The following is a 20,128-nucleotide window of genomic DNA, read 5'->3' as shown; positions in this document are numbered from 1 at the left end:
CCCTCTTTGCTAGCCCTGTCAGGCTGCCCGGTCTTCTAGCTTATTCCCGTTCCAGAAGTCTTCATAGCACGGGTGCGGCGTGAGCAGGGGTGCAATTGTTCTTTTGTTCTGCTCTGCTGCAGGTGCGATTTAGTTCAGACGCGAAGAGGGACGCTAAGACCAAGCTGGGCCATGAGGCCGGTAGGTACTCGAAGTAGTCTGCAGTGGTGCCGCCGATGCCGTTCCGATAGCAGCTGCTGCCAGATTTGTTGAGATTAGAACTAACTCAAGTCGCATTTGTGGCCTGAGAGTAGAGAAACCTTGAACACTACTAGGCTATCCAGGTCTTCAACAGTACACTATTGATTGGTTCGCCTGGTTGAAACCACGGTCGGAGCAGCTTCCTATCGAGTACTGTCCTCTTGGTGGAATGACACAAATGTACAGTACTGTACTGCATGTACGTACATTGCAATACCTCAGCGTGTATGGAGCCAGCACGTGCCCCGCTTGACCGGGAGGTTTACCCGCCCTTCCGTCTGCTCCAGTCGCTCTCTGTCCTCTCCTTCCCCTCTACCTCTCCTTGGCCATCATTGGTCTTTCGCTCTAGTCCGTTCATTGCCACGGTCAAAATTTATCTCCACGTTGGCAGACTAGTCGCATGCTAAAAATCATACTCCATCGCACCTTTCCCCATTGCATTAGTCGAAGTTGGCTCTAGACCGACAACCCGCATCGATACCCGGAGCAACTCAAGAGACAGGAGGTTCCCCACCTATCATTCGCGTCGCAGATACCATGCCGAAGCAGTACACGGTGGCAGAGCCCAGGCTACAGCTATTTCGAATCGACTGCAGTCCTAGTCGGCCACTTGCGGGGCCTTGAAGAAAAGAACTACGAACTGCGACTTGCCACAAAACTTCCAATCAGTTTCTAGCCTCTCAAAAGTTTAGCCGGCTACCTGCAATCTTATGATTGCCGTTCCACGCTGTGGTGGAGGAGGAGGAACACGCAGCTACTCAATTTACGTCCAAATGAATCCCACTCAAGGTCGTCCGTTCTCCCACTTCTCCCATCATGACTCGTGGAGGTCGGCGGAGAAGATGGACAGGCCACTACGTATTGCAGCCCACAATCAATGAGCCTATCAAGACATGCAGCCCTTAACGAAGGACTTGCAGTGGGTATGAACCTGCACCGTGGTGCTTCTGGGAAATAATGATCGGATCGTCACGATTCATCTCCTGAGTCCTGACTTGGCCAGTAGCCTGGTGGATCTTGGGGTCTGGGTACGGAGAACCCCGACCTCTTAGGTAACACGACGATGGATGATCAGTCGACCCTACATAGGCTATGGGTTCTGATGCATCGAACAGCTGGAATGCTGCATGAGTTGTGCGTGTCAGCATGCATGTCATTATTAGTCAGTCTCCTCCACCAGCGTGCCTGATGTGCGAATTCCAAATGCGGTCCCGCCAGGTCTGTTGCTGATTCAGGGGGCACCTGCGCTCAAGGCTGGCAACGACAGCCCACCGTGTCAGAAATTGATGTCCAGCAAAATTAGATCCAGTCGGCAGTTGGCCAGGGACGGCTACCTACACGCTCATCGACGCTGATTCGCCACCACTCCGGCCGTACATGCCATGCAACTTGCCAGAAGAGCGGATGAAGGATGTACTAAATAGATTGCAATCCTGCAGCGGCCAGCCAATTCTTCAGTCTGAAGTGGGTCGAACTTTTGTAAGCACTTTATATCCCTCTAGACTTGTTGCGCCTCTGTCTCCCTTTTCATAAGAAGTTACTGCCTAGCATTTCTCCCATACTGAGTACCTGACTATGCTATCCTCATAAAGCCCTCGTTGTAATGATGGCCAGTGATGGCGGTGGCTCTGCGCATGATCTGGTGGTCACCACCTGGGTAATGTACAGCATCGCAATGCTGTTGTTTGTCGTGCGATTGTATGTATCAGATGCTGACTCGGTCATTTTGGTTGCTAATTGCTAACTTGCCTTACAGATATGGACGATGGCTCAGAATGCGCTGGGTGTTTCAGGTCGAAGATTACCTTATGTTTGCGGCGGTGGTAAGTTTGCTTGCAGACTGACGGGCTTGACCTTCTGGCCCGAAGCTAAGTCATTGTTCCGACTAGGCTTTCTATACAGCATTTGCCGTCACCAACATCAAGATTGCGGAGGGAGGAGGAAGCAATTTATACAAGCCTGGAGAATATGAAACCTTCACCGCCGCCGAGATCGCTGCGAGGGTCAAAGGATCCAAGATCGAGTTCGCCTCGGAAAATGTATGGTACAGTCTTCCACCATGGTACATTTGCAAAGTGAGACCTAACGCAACCATGATCCAGTGCCAGCTCTGCACGATCTATTTACTGAAGGCTTGTATGCTGATGGTCTACTTCCGACTCACGTAAGTTAGACTTCCATCGACTTCGAGCCAGAGTGTGTGCCTGACAGGAATAACCACAGAAAAAATCTATGGCAAAACCGTGTGGTGACCATTTGTGCTATATATACGTTATGCGGATGGATCAGTTCAGAGCTGGTACTATTCCTCGAGTGCAGGCCTTACTTGTCCGGCTACTGGACCCTACCTCCTCCGAATGAAATCTGCTCGACTTATCGTATCTACGAGGCTGTGCAAGCGGCTATGAATATTAGCTCTGACGTTGCAATTCTCTGTGTCATGCTCCCGATGTTTGCCCGCGCGCAGATGGCGTGGAAGACCAAGCTGCCGGTCATCGTTGTCTTCTCAATGGGCATCGTGGTGGTACGTCCGACTTGAACCTTACATCGCCCGACAAACTTTTGACTGATTCTCTGACTTGTGTCCAGCTTGCTTGTGCTATTACTTCCAAATATTTCACCTTTCGGGATATCTACGACACCAGCTATCAGTTTTGGTACCTGCGAGAGGCCTCCATCGGCATGTACGTCACGAACCTGCCTTTTGTGTGGTCTCTGGCGAGATCAACGATCTCCTTCCTCAAGTCGAGCAATTATGTCGGCCAGGGCAATTACAACGACCCGAGATACGGGACAACAAATCCTCATACCAACGAGACCCGTTCCAGGCCGGGCAACGGCACGCGTTCCACTCGACATTTTGCGAGCATTTACGAATCCCGCACGGTTCGTACGGAGATACTGTCACCATCGGAGAGCGAGGAGAACATCATTGAGATGGGTGGGATGGGCGGAAGCGTGACCAAATCGGCCGGGTCATCGCAGGAGAGTGGAGATCGGGGATGGTCCCAATCGGACGGTCATGATGACCAGTTCATTCGGAAAACTACGGAGATAGTCATTCAGAAAAGCTGATCAGCTGGCTATGCTGGAGAGCATGCTTTTGATGTACCGACCGAGGCAAGCGAATGTGTTGGGGAAACTGCCGGCAATGATCAGAGCAACCGTGGCCAGCACAAGCTCGAGACTCTCGCACAGCTAACGGGGTCTCATTCAGCTGCCTATCTCCGCTACAATTCCCACCTTGACCGGTAGAACAGACTATCGCTTTGGCCAAATCCACACAGTGTCCGTTTATTCCTCCGATCATCCATGCTGCTTCGGCCCACGCCCAGTTACTACTCATGTGCACGAGGAGATTGAATAGGATGCGTCAGCTGTCCTTATGGAGTCGATTCAGTGATCAGCGGTGACTTATCCTGGAATGTCAAAATATTATTAATACTATTTGAAGTCCCACTGTCCACAGTGGTAAGGCGAAAGAGGGAGTACGTCAGCCTGCGAGAGGCTAGCTTGCACTTGGTGGGCTAGCCGAGATCGAGATTTTCCAATCTCGCACTCCGCGATTACGAGGTTGATTGGCACAGATCGAACGATGCTGACTCCTTTTATGACTTTATTATTTAATACTAAACAGGATCTCGTTATTTAATACCTCACGACAATGGCAATGAATAATCAACTCAAAGCTCTTCATAGGCTGCTTCTGCTACAGGTCATAGACCGGGTCGCACACACCACATCCGAGATCCCCCCTCCGGTGGAGTAAACCATAGTTTTGCATGTGGGCTAGTGAGCTTATTCTGTCCCGGTGACGGATTCTGCCATGTGCTTAAGGTGTCTACTATGTAGTAAGCTGCCACTCTTCTATAAGTGATACAAGCTGCAATATCTCCGCTGGAGAATTTATGTTACAAGTGAACGCATGGCGCGCACTGCATCTCGACCTGCTACAAGAAGGATCGAGTCTGTGGGATTTGATAGAGATTCCCAGAATGTCTACTGCTCACTTGACTTGTGGATCTTGGAGATTCCCACTTATCTGACGCTAGCAGGTTTCAGATGTCTATAATTGCTGGGGCCTTTGCTAATCTTGTGAGGGGGAGATCGAAATACTCATAGCTTACATAGTTGATTTATTTACTAGATATATTGGTAATATTCTCTGAGAAGGGTTGTTTCACTAACTTGATGATCAGAAGCTTCCATTGTGGATGGAACATCATTTCTCAAATGAACTTTTGTTTTTTTTTTTTTTTTTTTTTTTTTTTTTTTGTGTTTAGATCGGTCTGGGTGGAAGATATATAGACCGATGTCCATTTGTGAAAACCTCTCCGATTGCATATCCAGCAGGATTAATGTAGCCAGTTGTGTAAGCCCCCATGCTATTGACCAAGTAATGTGCGAAAGAAATTGTCTCCTCTTAATCTGTATATTCATCAAGATGGAGGTTTATGTCTTGATTGTTCGCCGTTCATTTCTCTAAGTCGGTAAAGATAGAGTTACGGCCGAGAGAGTATATCAATATAATCGAAAATCAGGATCAAATTGCTTCCAATGCTGGGGCATCCGGTTTGGTCACTAGAATTGTCAATTTAATAAAAGAAGTAGAGGTGTCTAGCTAGAAGCCAGGCTCCCAGGCTGCCTCTACAGGTGCACCGCCACGTGTGTGGCAGCCGAGCACGGCCACGATATGATGCCGCCCAACACATCCCGTGTGGCGCGCATCCGTCACTCCACCGCTTTCATCACCATCATCGAGAGGCTTCCTTATCATTCATATGCTCAACGGTAGTGGGTCAAGGTTGCTGTTGCCATATTACACTTCATCTAGGGCTGTCGCTCTCACTCTTATCAACTAAGCTGAACTTCAAAATATTCCAGGGGTGGTAGCTACAATGAATCACTCCGGGGACACCAAGTTCACCGTCTTTATCCGCCTGCCATGCCCCCGGGGGGATTTTGTGGATCCTCCCCCGGTACTTATTTAGCCTATTTCATCGGAGATGGAGCAAGCGCTGACTTCAGTAGATGGAATGGAATGCAGCTAAGGATCAGGCTCTCTGGGATATCCTTTCGCGGCCCTCGAAAGGCGATGATCTAGATTGTTAGTCCTTTATGGAACCTCCACCCCATACTAAGTACAGCAACGGCTGACGGACCCAGGGAAAGCATTGTACCGACACATAACACCCCCTCAGTTCCACATAAATGCTGACCTTTGTCTGGTCACAGAGCAGATCACTTCGAAGTCACACTTCAGTTCCTACTCCAGCAGGCAGCATGGTTGTACGACCGTCAGCTATCACAAGTGCGCGCGCAAATGCGCAAAGTGCCGACCACGCAGTCAACGTCTACATCGCCCGCTCCCGGCTCGGTATCCGGCAGTGCTGCCCTCGGTCAAGCTAAAGCTGCCGCAAGCAATGGTATGGGTCTCTCAACGAGTCGATCTGTTTTCGTTTGCTGACTGCTCAAAGCTCCGAGAGCTCCAAGTCGCCTGGCGCAACAGAAGGAGTCCCTGCCGCAACGAGGTAAGTTGCATAGCTCACAGACTGTCCATATCAACTTGTCACTGTAAGCCTGGTGCTGAGGACAAGAAGCCCCGATCCCCAGACGCACAAGCTCGACGACAACCATCAATCAACTAAAGCCCGCCCGAGAGCCGTTGCGCGACGAACCACCTACTTCCGAGCCAAAAGAGCTAGGCCGCGAGGCTCATGCTCCACGGCCCTCCGCCAACCGACGAGATCCTCCGATTCCAAAGTCTCCAACTCTCGAGGAGGAAGACCTGACGTCCAGCTCGTCCGAGTCCGAGTCCGAGGAGGACGAGCGAGTGGACAGCCGACGGGGACTACGATTCAGACCATTCGGCAAATTCTCAACGTATAAGCCAGGATTGCGAGATGAGGGGGAGGAGGAAGATGATTCACCAGCTTTTCTCCCCCTTTCCTCCGGTCCAGCCCATACCCCCCACCATCCCTCAGGCTCGGATCTCAACGCCACGCTGCGGATGAACGAGGAGGACGTACCTGCAGTCTCCAATCGACGCCCCGCGGAACAACTCCATATAGTCAGAAAGTCTCCTACCGCGGATTCATCCACGAGCTCTGTCAGCTCCGGAGTCCCAGCATCGCATCCAGCTACCGATCGCCGGCGGCATATGCACCAAAGCGGCGGCCCTCTGAGCCCTCGTCGTGCCGCTGAGCTGACCCCCTTCAGTCCGCGGCGGTCGATTGCATCTGCGGGTCGAGAGACCAGCGATGGGACGCCTAGTATGGGAAGTAGCTTTAGTGACCTGGATGGTAAGCTTTGTGCGTTCACGGATTCTGGATGCATGCTAAAATTCTTGCCCAACTACAGATGCCAGCGTTACGCAGTCGGCGCTCGAAGAGGCTCTGATGAGCAATATGCAGCATGGAGGAATGGCAAGCCGCATGAGCACTTTTAGCCAGGCCTTACGAAGTCGCTATTTGCCTGGATCAGGGTTATGACTTTACAGCTCTCTCTTTTTTTTTTTCCCTCAGCATTTGCACCAAATGACTTCCTCAAGGAAAGGTTCTATCAGCAGATTGGGTGTATTCAAATCTACCAATGTCTCTTCGTATAATCTCGATTGAATGCAGAATGATCAATTTCGGTTCTTCGACTACCACATACACTGATTTCAATTGGCTGTTCTAATCATGACAAGTGTCATTTCGAGCTGTTATTGCCGTCTTCCTACCCAAAGGAGTTTCCTCGTTCGTTGTTCGGGGGGGCACTCAATACAATCACCGTGCTTATCTCCGCCGGGCTTGAGCTTAAATCCTGCGGAAGCCGGGGGCTTATCGCGACCTCTTCAGATCAGGACTAGCGCTGTCAGCACGACGGAGATAAGAACCAGGAGCTTGAGCTTCCTTTGGCTCGACGGACTCCAGGGCCCTGCCATCATTCTGCATATTCATGAAGCCCTATGAATAGCGGAGTCCTGAATTCGGTTACTAAGAACATGAGAGCTCGGTCAGCCGTTGACTACTACGCACTTACACCCTAGTTTAAGCTGCAAGATGGGCGATGGGAACAGGACTTACATCTCGGCGATAACTCAAACTAGGCCCCACACTTCTTGCGTCATGCCATGTCAAAGACCCTTTCGCAATCCTCTGCAGCCTAGGGTCCAAAGGGTATATATACGTGCTTTTGGGCTCTCTGTACTCGGCTCAACACTATCATTGAACATTCATCTCAATTGATTATATTTCCACATATATTTCTTCAGATCTAGACAACATGTCGTTTGCTCCACTTGCCCCGAAGCCCAAGAGCCTGCTTGGCTACCACCAGATTCTCTCTCCCACCGCCGGTGTCAAGGTAAGGACTATTATTTGAACTCATCGTGGCCCTGAAGCTGAACTTCGACAGGTCTCACCGCTATGCTTGGGAGCAATGAACTTTGGAGAGGCGTGGACGGAATTCATGGGCAAATGCAGCAAAGAGGACACCTTCGCTCTGCTGGACTACTTCTTCAATGAGGGCGGGAACTTCATCGACACGTGGGTGCCTTCTCGTCCGTCCTAGCGTCATCCCCTCCTCTTACACCCTCGATTACTAACATCTGAGCCCTCGCAGCGCCAACGCATACCAGTACGAAGAGTCAGAAACCTGGATCGGCGAGTGGATGCGACTCCGCAACAACCGCGACCAGATGGTGATCGCCACCAAGTACACGACGGGGTTCCGGACGGCGCACTTCGACACGGAGCCGCTGCAGTCCAACTTCGTGGGCAACTCAGCCAAGTCGCTGCGCGTCTCCGTTGAGGCGAGCCTCCGCAAGCTGCAGACGGACTACATCGACCTGCTGTACGTGCACTGGTGGGACTTCACCACGGGCGTCGAGGAGGTCATGCAGGCGCTCAACGCCCTCGTCGCCGCCGGCAAGGTCCTCTACCTGGGCGTCTCCGACACCCCGGCCTGGGTCGTCGTCAAGGCCAACGACTACGCCCGCGCCCACGGCCTGCGCCCCTTCGCCGTCTACCAGGGCAAGTGGAACGCCGGCTTCCGCGACATGGAGCGCGAGATCGTTCCCATGTGCCGCGACCAGGGCATGGCGATCGCCCCCTGGGCCCCGCTGGGCCAGGGCCGGTTCCGCTCCGCCGAGGCCCGGCAGCAGCATGAGGGGTCCGGGCGGGGTTCGAAGCCCACCGAGGCAGATCTGAAGATCTCGGAGGTGTTGGAGAAGGTTGCCGAGCGTAAGGGGACGAATCTCTATGCAATTGTGAGTTTGTTTTCTTTGCCTTTTGCTCTCTTTTCCCTCTTGGTTCATTGTATATTGTGTGTCTCTGTGTGTGTGCAACCCCCCGACTGACTTCCTCCAAATCCAGGCCCTCGCCTACCTCCGCTACAAACAACCCTACATCTACCCGATCGTCGGCCAGCGGAAGGTCGAGCACCTCAAGGCCAACATCGACGCCCTGAAGGTCGAGCTCACCAAGGCGGAGATCCGGGAGATCGACCTGGCCGCCCCCTTCGACCCCGGGTTCCCGAACACGATGCTGTTCGGCGGCAACGACAAGTACGACGTCGGGTTCACGGCCGCGGATATCTCGTTGACCAATTGGGCGGCGCATATCGATGCGCCGGCGCCGCAGGAGGCTGTGAGGCCGCGGAAGGAGTGAGTACAGCGCTGGCTGGTGGGTGGTGGAGGCCTAAATGTGTACATAGTCTATGTGTGTAGTGTGCAAATATGGAGTTTTTGTCGCGTTGTGAGTGTGATATGTTTGGTTGGTGGGGGGGGGGGAAGATGGGGGCAGTAGGTAGTAGATTGTTGTTTCATTCAGACATTATCTGGTGATCGTGTTCCTGGTACCGTACCATGAAACGTTGAAGTAGGACTACAACTCACATCAAGACGCGACGCTTGCTTCAAGTTCGACGGATCTCAATATGAAACAGCACAGCACGACCATCCCGCCCACGTTTCACCATCGCAGACCCCCCGTTCTACCACGGTCGAGAACCTCGGAACCGTTGCAACAGCCATTAAGTCTGAAACTTGATGACGACGAGGGTCGATGACATTCTAGATTGCGGCAACGGGCTGTGACTTATGGTGGAAAACGTGGGCGCAATAAATGGTTTCCCGGCTGTGGAGTGGAGAACGGCGGGGTTTATTCTACACCTTCTACTATGTACCTATGTCTTTTGACAAGGGGGCTTGACTTTTTGAACTTCGAACTACAAAATTAGGGGCCCGGATTAAGATCCTGGCGCAACACACTGGGCAGTATTAAGGTTCGTTTCTATCATTCTGGTGGGTGGGTGGTGGTGGTGGTGCAGTCAATTCCAGAGTTAGCCGGAGTCAAGAGTTCGCGGACAGACGATTCGGAAGCTCGAGCTTAAACAACGAGGAGTCGGTGGACATATAGCCGGCCTAGCTGCGCAATGTCGTCTTCGAACGATGGATTGAATTTTGACCTGGGATGCCGCACGGGTTTCTGCTCTGCCCGTTGAACAGCCGGTTCGGCGATTGGAATGGTTTGTATGGTTCGCATGGCTTGGCAAGAAGCAACTATCGGGAATTTTTGGCGCTCTGGAGCGAGGTCGCAGTACTAGGTGCTGTAGCTGGTCGGCATATTTTGACCATCTGCAGAGGTTGTGCGATGACACTGCCGTCTGGGGGATGAGGCAGCTGGTGTCCGTCTGACTGATGAGCATTGTAGTCTGATACCTCAGAGAAAGCAGAATTACTGAGGATGAACGAGGCCAATGCCGAGGAATAACTCCGAAGGCGGTAGCTCCAACTGCCCACTGCCCACTGCCCACTGCCCACTGCCCCTCTCCTCCCCTCCCCTCCACGCCCTGTCAGAATGTTGAGGCCCCGCCCTTTCGTTCAACTTCAACTCAACCAAGCAACGCCTTTACGGATCAATTTGTCAATAGGTATTTGCCATCCATCAAGTGACATTCTGCGAGAGTGTCCTTTGATCTCTTTGCTGCTTCCCTCGTGTCAAAGACTAACCCCACAGTTCACCATAGAATAGCGCATATCCGCATCCATCCTCCCCACTCGTTCAACGTTCAACATCGATCGCCGACTCAATCCTTGTCCCTTTGAATTGGTTCTATCTAGACGAGCGGTCAATCGAGCCCGCTCATCTCGCCCATCGATCCGTCGCTTCCCGCGCATCACTTGCGACCCATAAGGAGTCTGTTGGAAAATATTGGACCACGAGGCTCTAGGATATTGTCGGACGGAAGTCGAGGAAATTCGCCGGATCCCAATATGTCGTCCGCTCCGACCGCAGACATGACCCCCGCGGAGGCTGAGTCCGTCTACTTCAACAACTACCCCCCTCCCAAAGCTCTTCCGAAGCACGAGGCCCTGGCGCGCGCCTTCGTGGACTTGCATGTCCAAGCGGGCCGGCGACTGGTCCTCGTCACTTCCGGAGGCACCACCGTTCCTCTGGGTTTGTGAGCCGGGCACTGCGCACAGGAATCACGTCTAACCGTGTGCAGAGAATCAAACCGTGCGCTTCATCGACAACTTCAGTGCCGGCACTCGCGGTGCCGTGTCGGCGGAGTACTTCCTGCAACAGGGCTATGCCGTCATTTTCCTCCACCGTCAGTTCAGTCTGCTGCCATACTCGAGACACTACAGCCACTCGACCAACTGCTTCCTCGATTTTATGGACGATGACGAGTCCGACTCGGAAGACGGCCCGGTCGTGGTGTGCAAGGAATACCAGGATCAGATGCGCGACGTGTTGCGCAAGTACAAATACGCCAAACGAAACAACCTCCTCCTACTCCTCCCCTTCACCACCGTCTCCGAGTATCTGTTCGAACTGCGGTCGCTGGCGCAGCTGATGAAGCCCCTGGGGCCCCACGCCCTATTCTACCTGGCGGCAGCGGTGAGCGACTTCTTCATCCCCCGCGATCGCATGTCGGAGCACAAGATTCAGTCGTCGGAGTTACCGAGCCACCTGAAAAGCAGCAGCCAGGGCGAAGATTCGTTGGACATATACACCGGAGGACTGGAGCCGCAGCCGGTGCCGAACCGGAGCAAGAAACTGGTCATCGACCTGGACCCGGTGCCCAAATTCCTCCACCGGCTCGTGGACGGCTGGGCACCGGATGGAAGCATGGTGGTCTCCTTCAAGCTGGAGACGGACCCCAATCTGCTGGTGTACAAGGCGAAAACCGCCCTGGAACGGTATGCCCATCACCTGGTGATTGGCAACCTGCTGACGACGCGGAAATGGGAGGTGGTGTTTGTCACGCCGGAGCCTCCGTATGAGCGTTGGATCCGAGTGCCCAAATCGCGGCGCAGCAAGAGCATTTCCGGTAGCGAAGACCAGGTCGGGTTGGCCGAGGCGGCCAAACAGCGGGCGGGCGAAGCCGCGCTGACGGGAGAAACCAGTGGGGGCGGCAGTGGCAGTGGCAGTGGTGGTGCCCCCGATCGAGTCCCCGAGGTGGTCACCACCGCGGAAGAGGGGGTCGAGATCGAGAGTCTGATCATTCCTGAGCTGGTCAAGTTGCATTCCAACAAGATTGCCCAGTACGGTCGGTCGGCATAATGTTGTAGCATAGATGGTGATGGTGGTGGTGGTGGTGGTTTTGCCGGTTGCAGGAAAAGAGAGAGTAAATAAAGTATTGCAGCTGTTGGAGGTCGGAGTCTGTGACTGATTCTAGAGAGAAAGGAGCTAGGGACACTTCTTAGTGTGAGTAGCTTAAACCCTGTAGTGTGAGTATGAGCATACCCTCAGTAAATCCGTGTGAAGCAGGGTCCATTGCTTCCTCGAATAGATTAATTATTGGAAAATTTGTCCCCCTCGGATTGGGGGCGGCAGAAAAGGCATTGAACGCACGCTGGATTGAACCCGCAACGGCTTTTTCTTCCCGAGTCCCCTTCTCTTCTCCTTTCTTTCCCTTCCCCTGATTTCAATTCTAGCTCATGGCCTGGCCTTGAATCATGGTTCTACCATGCGAGCACATCTATTCTTCTATTCATAATGAATCCAATATCAATTCATCAACGTTGACAAGCTGGCAAGCTGACAAGCTGACATGGGGTTGGTGTTGGCTTCGCAAAGAAAGCTGAGACAGCAAACCGCCGGGCCTGTCAGGGGCGGTTTCAGGATTGCAGCTCCTCCTCAAACCATGGCTCAGTCGGGGCTGCTCCAGTCGGGCCCTGGGGGGTTAGTTAGGCCAACGCGTCATCGAATTGCTGGGCTCAGTGGGCTGAGAGTACTGAATAGGGACCACCGTTTGGGACTCCAGATCGTCTACTAGACACTGTGGGCCGATCTGCGCTTTGCCTACGTGCCTTCCTACGTCGCCATCCCCACGCCCCGTCGAAAGACAGCTTCATTAACCGTTTTCTCTTTCTTGGCTGCTGCCTCTTCTTGTCTTCTCTTCTTTCTCTTTCTTTCTCATCATATAGTGATCTAGTATCCTGTCTACTCTGTCCTTCTCCCCCCCCCCCTCCTCTCCTCTTCTTTTTCTTCCTCCCTCCTCCCCCACAGATTCTCACCCTCCGCTCCAAACCCTATCCTCATTCTTTTCTTCTAAGCGCCAGGCGACTGCGTTCCTACCCGTGCTCTCAGGAATCCGACCCCGTTGTCCGACAGTCCCCAGAAAATAAACACTCGAGGAGGTGAAAGCTGTCAGCGATTGAACCTGTCGACACGAGCCGCATTGATAGACACAGGAAGAAAATGATCAACGTGTTGCAATCAATCTGGAGGATCGGTCCATAATATTGCTGTTTCAGTCGCTTCTTCTTTTCTCTTGTCTGTCACTCACAGTTCAACTTGTCCCACTCCGCTGCAGGTCGGCTTCCGTACTGATCTAATCACCAACCAACCTCCTCTTCCTCTTTCCCCCTCGTTTCCCCTCACGTCAACCACCACTGCTGCGAGGATGTTCCGCCGCTCTCGTCGCATCGCAGCCCTCTCCGCCCTCCTGGGACTTATCCTCCTCTACCACTTCTACACTCTCCGCTCCGAGCTACATCCTCAAAAAAATGACGAGGCCCGTCGCACCCTTCCCGAATGCCCACCCCTCCCGGGGATGGAGGACGTCCTCGTCGTGATGAAGACCGGCGTCACCGAGTCTCTCGACAAAGTTCCCGTCCATTTCCACACCACCCTCCGTTGCGTCCCCCACTACGTCATATTCTCCGACTTTGCGGAAGAAATCGAAGGTGTCAAGATTCATGACGCCTTTGTTGGAATGGACACAACCGTGCGGGATACCGTCGAGGACTTTAACCTTTACAACCGCCTTCGCGAACAAGGCCGCGCCGGTCTCGCGTCCGCCGACTTCGCTGACGAGGCCAATTCCAACATCGGCAAACCCAACAACCCGGGCTGGAAGCTTGATAAGTGGAAGTTTCTCCCGATGGTCCAACAGGCGCTGGCCTATAAAGACGATGCGAAGTGGTACGTCTTCATGGAGGCGGACACCTATTTCTCGTGGCCGACGCTTCTCGCATGGCTCGCACATTTCGACTCCAGCGAGCCGCACTATATCGGAACCGAGACCCAGATCGCGGACGTCATCTTCGCGCACGGCGGATCAGGCTTCCTCGTCTCCAACCCGGCCATGCAGCTGGCTTCCAAAGAATACGCCGCTCGGACGGTAGAGTTGAACGAATACACCGATTGGCACTGGGCTGGCGATTGCGTCCTAGGCAAGGTTCTCGCGGACGCCGGGGTGCCCTTGCACTACTCCTGGCCCATGCTCCAGAACTCCAACCTCGGCGAGATCGACGAGTTCGCTACGGGCTTCTATCGCAGGCCATGGTGTTTTCCCGCCGTGGCGTTCCACCACTTATCATCCCGCGACATCCAAGATTTGTACGAGTATGAGCGTCGCAGATGGCAAGATGTACGTGCTACCACCCTATCTTCTTCCCCTGTTGAACCCCCACCATCTTACACATCCCGCGCCCCATCAGGTCAACAAACACATCCTCCTCCACCGCGACGTCTTCAAGGAGCTTATATACCCCGAACTCTCCAACGTCCGCGACAGCTGGGACAACCTTTCCGACCAAGAACGCCCGGACATCACCACCTTCCACGAATGCCAGACCGTGTGCGCCGACGCAGCCAACTGCGCCCAGTTCGTCCTCCGCGCCGGCGTCTGCTTCCTCGGCGAAACGCCCCGACTGGGAGTCCGCAACCCCGACGCTCGGTCCGGCTGGATCCTGAACACGATCGACAAGATGATAGAACATGCGCCACGGTGTGGTCGGCCGGACTTTGGTTTATAGACTTTTTCTCTCTCTCTTTCTTGCCGCCCCAAAAATCACACAAAACACTTGTCAGAACTATTCGCTGGCCGAGTAATTCATCCCCCAAAGCTGATGAAACTATTTTCCTTTTTGCGGGATGGTGGGCTTGGTGCTACCCGTTTTCTTTTATATCGGATTAGATTATCCTTCAGTTTCTCCCCACCGGACATCGTGCTGTTCTTGCCAATCCTCTGGCGAGGGACTATGCATGCATTGTGGTTGATGGCGTTCTGGGGAAGGGGTGTTTTTTTTACGGTTTTTTTTTTATTTTCAGCTTCTTATTCCTCGATTTTGGCTTGCATCCACACCAGGCGTCTGGGTTACAGAGGGAGCACGAACCACCAGAAAAGAAGTTCCTTGATTTTTCTCTACTGTGTGAGAAACAAAATGTCTTGTTGCATTCTTGTTTTTACTGTGTCCGCTTCAGCGTTTTCTTTTGGCCAAGCTTGCTTTTTTGTATCGTATACAATATGCTTTATACCAACTCATGCAACCACAAGTTTATACTTCCATCCGCGCTTCCAAGCAGAACATCAACATAGCGTAGCGTAGCGTAGCACAACAGGAAAGCCACGGATCCCAACCCAGGTACCCAGTTAATGGATAGGAAACTTCAGGGGGGGACTCCTCGGGTCTTCCAGACACTGGTCGATGCGCATGATGGTCTTGTTCTGGCTCTTGACGAACTGGATCACCTCCCGGAAGTAGCTGACGGTCGTGGAACTCAAAAAGTGCATGACGGCCAGATTGCCCCCGTGCCTGACGTCCCGGAAGAAGGCCTCGCGCTGCTTCTCCGGGGTCTTGGAGTCGGCCCACAGCCAGTCCTCGATGTCGACGCTCCAGGTGATGATCTGGGGGTCGGTGATGTAGTTCGCCAGGCGTTGGCGGGTGCGGGCGCCGAGGGTGCCGAAGGGGGGACGGAAGTAATGAGCTGCGTTTGGAAGTAAACAGTCAGCCAGTCGGGTTTGCACATCTGCGCCGTGTTTTGAGATAGGTGGATCATACTCTCAATCCCCAGTATCTGGCGAAAAGACTTGATGTTTTCGACGATCTCGCGGTCGATCTCTGCAGTGGAGCCTAGGCCTTCCATCCTGTATCAACCCGCTGGTTAGTCGCATATATTCTGGTGATTTGGAGAAAAGCACAAAACCGCCATGTCTCCACACGACAGTATAAGAAGGGGGACATACTTCCGATGCGTATCCGAATGCAGGGCGATCTGATGGCCGCGCTTGATCATCTCGCGATAGACGTTGGAGAAGTTGGTCTCGCGGTCGCGCAGGCCCAGGCCGACCACGAAGAAGGTGACCAGCACGCGCTCCTCCTCGAGGATGCGCATGACCTCCTGCGCGAAGCGGGGCTGGCCGTCGTCGATGCCGAAGGCGAACGAGTCCGGCCGCGAGCACGTCAGCATCAGCCGGCCGTTGTTCACGCGGTGGGGGACGGGGAACCCGACGGGGATGGCGGGGACGATCTCGACGCGGTACAGGGTCAGACTCTCGAGCGACCAGAAGCCGCCGAAGCTGACCGACACCGCCCGGCTCTGGTCGATGTGGAAGTGCGCCAGCGGGATGTAGATGTCGTTGCCCCGGGCGTAGCGCGCCGCCTCCACCACGTCCGACGTCTGCGGGAACGGGTTGCGCGTGAAGTCGCACGCCGCGTTGTGCTGGTTCACGAAGATCGAGAACTTGGTCGTCCCGCCGAAGACGACGTGCAGCGCGTGCGTGGGCTGCTGGCTCCGCAGGTCGTAGCACGACGACGCCGACAGCTGCGTGTGGTAGCTGTGGTCCGGGTCCGAGGGGAACAGCCGCACGAACCCGTTGCCGTGGTGCACGGTGAGTCCCTCGAGGGCCCCGTGCCAGTGGCCTAGAGCATTGATGTCTTGGTGCTGGAAGGTGTCGATCAGGATGCTGTTGGGCGGGCCCTGTGGGTTGTGGAAGGTGGTGGTGGTGAGGTTCAGGGTTGGTGGGGAGGGTGGGGAGGGTGGACGAGGTGGTAGCGGTGGTAGCGGTGGTGGTGTTGCTTGGGTTGGGGTGATGAGGGCGTTGATGATGAGAAGGAGGAGGAGCGAGAGAGTGGTGGACATGCTCGGGGCCATGGTGGATATCGTGGATTGCTTGTTAGAATCACGATCGGATGTGCTAAGCAGTGCTGTGATGCGGCGATGCATTGCTGTCTTGGTGGTAGTGATAGAGTGATCTTTTCGGTGTCCGATGTTGAAGCTGGCTCTGTGCTGGAAGGAGCTACGAGGTAATATGCTACAAAGTCGACTTTGGGAAAGAGCAATCCTATGATTCGAAAAGGTTGTGACAGTGAAAATATCAACTGTGATAGACATTCCTCTAACCTCCACATGTGACTTTGTCTGGAAGACGAGAAAACGACGCCGTTGATCAAATCCTCATCCCTATCTACCACCCAACAAGCGTTGTCGTTGGCCGGAGATCCTGCAACACCGAAATACATCATCCGCCGTCAAGGCAGAAAAACTCGATCAGACAGCGTCCGCTAGATCTCCGGGGTATGACTGGAATAAGAAGCGAACCCTACAGCATTATTCTCAAAGCCACGGAGGTATCAACTCCTCAAACAACATCGGGGCAAGTATGGCTCAGAAGACTGTGAACCAAGTGAGAACAGAAAGGGTGTTTAAGTCCAACGAGCTGAGTCCGTCAACAAAAGGTCCCACTCCATGCCTCATCAACTCTGAGTGGAGAGCTGAGATGCCCAGTGCGGATTCCGAAGTCAACAGACAAGCCAGAGCTCCAGTCTTAGAAACCCCAATCGGTGTCTGATGCCTGGGGCGCGTTGCCAGCATCGTTGTCATCCATCTGAATACCTCCCCACGCTGCACCGCCGTCGTCTCCAGTGTTGCCGTCACCGTTATCCTCATCATCGGTATCGTCCTGGAAGTCGATCTTGTTGTCGACAGCCTTGTAGGACTCGAGGAAGTCAGGAATCTTCTGGCCGCTCTCAAGAAGGATGTTGACAAGGTCAAGGGCAAGTTCCTGATCATCCTCGTTGTAGAACGAGGACGCCAGGCCTTCATTCCCAATGCGAGCAGTGCGTCCTATCAACCGTTAGCGTGAGTCGCTATGGGGATGGCTCTTCCAACATACCAATACGATGAATGTATTCAGTGATACCTCCGTGTTGGGCACGAGGCAGGTCGAAGTTGACGACATGCATGACATTCTTGATATCAAGGCCGCGAGCCGAGACACCGGTGGCCACGAGGATGGGGCACTTGGCCGTGCGGAAAGCACGCCTATCTCTCGGTCAGATGAGGATTTCACAATCTTTTGGAAGGGGGATACCTACAAAGCATCTTCACGCTCACGTTGAGTACGATCGGCATGGATAGAGGTACTTGGCAGACCCATATTGAACAGGTAATCATCCAAAAGGTCGGCCTGAGTCTTCGAGTTAACAAACACCAGGGTTCGAGAAGGGGGCATGGAGAGCAGAAGGTCATAGAGACACTGCTTCTTCATGTGCCGCTCCGCAAAGATGATCTGCGGCCATATTAGTAACAGAAAGAAGCAGCCATTCAAAAGAGAGCCCTACGTTTTGCTGCACGTTGATGTGAGTGCTACCAGGACGTCCGATGCGAATGCGAACATGATCATCTGCGAGGTACTTGCGAGCCAGCTCACGGCAAGCCTTGTTGAAGGTCGCAGAGAACATCATGTAACGATGGTCGGCATCCTCGTTCACATCTATCACATGTAAGTGTCAATTATGGTAAAGAGAACACAACGATATCAGCGTACCTCCTCCCGACATGATCTTGTTGAAATCCGACTCCCAATCAGACTGGAGAAGCTCATCGGCTTCATCTATAATAGTGTACCTGTGGTGCCGATCAATTTTACATATCTTTTTTGCTCGGGAGTCGACTTACTTGACACGATGAAGCGAAAGCATGTGAGGCCTATCCATGAAGTCAAGGAGTCTTCCGGGAGTGGCAATGAGGATATCGCAGCCACGCTGCAGCTCGTCCCGCTGATCACGGAATGGCGCACCTCCATAGACCACACAAGGACGCAACATAGACCGATAACACAGGCGTCTTGCCTCGTCGAAGATCTGAGTTGCAAGCTCACGGGTCGGAGCGACAATGAGGACCAAAGGCTCAGCCCGGACAGCATCCGTGGCAGGATTGTAACCAGCGGCCACATTAGGACGAGGAGCGGCGAGCTTCTTGGCCTTACCCATCAGCTGGGACAGGACGGGAATGAGAAAAGCCGCAGTTTTACCAGATCCTATTCATGTCAAATGGCTGTTGCAACATGAAAGGCAGAGGTGCTTACCAGTCTGGGCAATGGCAATCAGGTCATGTCCAGTGAGAACTGCTGGGATCGAATACGCCTGGATGGGTGTTGGGTGTGCGTAACGACAGAGTTCAATATTCTTGCGCATGATCGGATGCAGACCAGCGTCATCGAACTACAGCGATCAGGATCATGATCACACTCAGAACAGGTAGAGAATCAAACGTACGTCTCTCACAGGGTTTGGTCTTTCACGACTCTCGGCGACGACCTCAATCTTTTGTAGACTATACACAGTTAGCGATTTGCGATGGGAGACTTTAGACTGCAGCTGACATACTTTCCAATCTTCAGACCAGCCCGGTTGATGAATTCGTTTCGGAACAGTTGTTCCTCAAGCTCAGGTATCTCCGGGCCTACATCACCATACTCATCCTTCCATTCATACTTGGCTGCATTTGCCGCCCACTCGGGGAGCTGACCGTCACCAGCGTCGCCAGCGGGTTGCTCAGCAGGAGCTGGAGTTGCAGTATACTTGTCATAGTCATAGCTCTCTGGAGCCACCCACCCCTTCGCGCGGGCCAGGTTGGACGCGTCGTTCTCTTTGTTGTCGTGAGTGTTGGTCACATCGTCGAGCGCGGTGTTTAACGAAGACATATTAAACTCCGCCATGATTGCTCGTCCAGGGCTGGACTAGCACCCAACGACGTCCTACGTGACAAACTCTTGACACCAACCTAAGAGGTGACTCGTAGTTGGACGACGAACAAGCGTTTGTTTTGTAGAGCAAACGGTACCTTTTTCGACAGAGACGCGTGAGATAGTCAGAGTCGTTAGACTGTGATATGAACAGATGACGAGGAGAGACAGGCGCGGAGACGAACGAGAGGAAGGGTAGTGCACTGCTTACAGGGATGCATGAAAGATGGGAATGAAGAGGAAGGGGAAGGAGAAAACAAATGAGACGGAGAGGAGGGGAGAGGAGGGGAGAGGAGGGGAGCAGTGAAAGGATGAGAGAGAGAGAGATGAGGTGGTGTGGGCTGGCCTCAGCAACACCTCACCCCGAGTCGAGCAAACGGATTGCACAACAAGACACTTCAGCGGAGTGAGGCCAATGAGAACCGGTTCTCGAGCCTTTTAAAATGTAGTACCTACGGAAAATTCATATCGTAATGGGAGTGACCAGGGAAGATGACTACAGGGCACGCAGGATCAAATACTCATACTCGGAAAATTCGATGACCACAGTCGAGTTCCTCAAAACTAAGCGGAATTATCGTCTGGCCTCCCCTTGAGACAACTGACGAGGATCTATTTGTCTGAGGAGAGAATAATG

At 53.4% G+C, this 20,128-nt stretch overlaps 7 protein-coding genes across 7 annotated transcripts; 5 read left to right on the top strand and 2 right to left on the bottom strand.

Moving 5' to 3' along the window:
• Positions 1-1,846: 1,846 nt before the first annotated feature.
• BO72DRAFT_471189 (uncharacterized protein) lies at positions 1,847-3,315 on the top strand (the record flags this gene model as incomplete). Its single annotated transcript, XM_040947077.1, has 6 exons — positions 1,847-1,938; positions 1,997-2,063; positions 2,130-2,279; positions 2,343-2,404; positions 2,464-2,764; positions 2,830-3,315. The coding sequence occupies 6 exons, from the start codon at positions 1,847-1,849 to the stop codon at positions 3,313-3,315; spliced, it is 1,158 nt and encodes a 385-aa protein (XP_040798031.1).
• A 1,823-nt stretch (positions 3,316-5,138) lies between these two features.
• BO72DRAFT_499509 (multidomain presynaptic cytomatrix related protein) lies at positions 5,139-6,731 on the top strand (the record flags this gene model as incomplete). Its single annotated transcript, XM_040948842.1, has 7 exons — positions 5,139-5,219; positions 5,272-5,347; positions 5,407-5,416; positions 5,476-5,666; positions 5,718-5,771; positions 5,841-6,542; positions 6,601-6,731. The coding sequence occupies 7 exons, from the start codon at positions 5,139-5,141 to the stop codon at positions 6,729-6,731; spliced, it is 1,245 nt and encodes a 414-aa protein (XP_040798030.1).
• Positions 6,732-7,509: 778 nt separating this feature from the next.
• Positions 7,510-8,894, top strand: BO72DRAFT_385750 (aldo/keto reductase; the record flags this gene model as incomplete). The annotated part of the gene is made up of 4 exons (XM_040941599.1): positions 7,510-7,590; positions 7,642-7,772; positions 7,849-8,494; positions 8,601-8,894. The coding sequence occupies 4 exons, from the start codon at positions 7,510-7,512 to the stop codon at positions 8,892-8,894; spliced, it is 1,152 nt and encodes a 383-aa protein (XP_040798029.1).
• Positions 8,895-10,073: 1,179 nt separating this feature from the next.
• On the top strand, positions 10,074-11,795 carry BO72DRAFT_436166 (phosphopantothenate--cysteine ligase CAB2; the record flags this gene model as incomplete). The annotated part of the gene is made up of 4 exons (XM_040943314.1): positions 10,074-10,158; positions 10,255-10,685; positions 10,735-11,637; positions 11,683-11,795. The coding sequence occupies exons 2-4, from the start codon at positions 10,502-10,504 to the stop codon at positions 11,793-11,795; spliced, it is 1,200 nt and encodes a 399-aa protein (XP_040798028.1). The 5' UTR covers positions 10,074-10,158; positions 10,255-10,501.
• A 1,345-nt stretch (positions 11,796-13,140) lies between these two features.
• On the top strand, positions 13,141-14,497 carry BO72DRAFT_471185 (glycosyltransferase family 31 protein; the record flags this gene model as incomplete). The annotated part of the gene is made up of 2 exons (XM_040947076.1): positions 13,141-14,109; positions 14,180-14,497. 2 exons carry the CDS (start codon positions 13,141-13,143, stop codon positions 14,495-14,497), a joined length of 1,287 nt encoding a protein of 428 aa, XP_040798027.1.
• A 635-nt stretch (positions 14,498-15,132) lies between these two features.
• Positions 15,133-16,493, bottom strand: BO72DRAFT_355966 (polysaccharide deacetylase family protein; the record flags this gene model as incomplete). Its single annotated transcript, XM_040940722.1, has 3 exons — positions 15,133-15,449; positions 15,524-15,609; positions 15,709-16,493. Coding segments are annotated over 3 exons (1,188 nt in total), but the record flags the coding sequence as incomplete, so codon positions are not given.
• Positions 16,494-17,289: 796 nt separating this feature from the next.
• BO72DRAFT_488543 (DEAD/DEAH box helicase) lies at positions 17,290-19,697 on the bottom strand (the record flags this gene model as incomplete). The annotated part of the gene is made up of 9 exons (XM_040948047.1): positions 19,133-19,697; positions 19,022-19,079; positions 18,832-18,967; positions 18,423-18,783; positions 18,292-18,371; positions 18,086-18,237; positions 17,840-18,033; positions 17,638-17,786; positions 17,290-17,588 (listed from the first exon to the last, which is right to left on the bottom strand). Exons 1-9 carry the CDS (start codon positions 19,462-19,464, stop codon positions 17,290-17,292), a joined length of 1,761 nt encoding a protein of 586 aa, XP_040798025.1. The 5' UTR covers positions 19,465-19,697.
• Positions 19,698-20,128: the final 431 nt, after the last annotated feature.

The sequence above is a fragment of the Aspergillus fijiensis genome, assembly GCF_003184825.1.
Source record: "Aspergillus fijiensis CBS 313.89 unplaced genomic scaffold BO72scaffold_53, whole genome shotgun sequence".
Lineage (NCBI taxonomy): Eukaryota > Fungi > Ascomycota > Eurotiomycetes > Eurotiales > Aspergillaceae > Aspergillus > Aspergillus fijiensis.
This window is presented reverse-complemented; position numbering and strand designations above follow the sequence as displayed.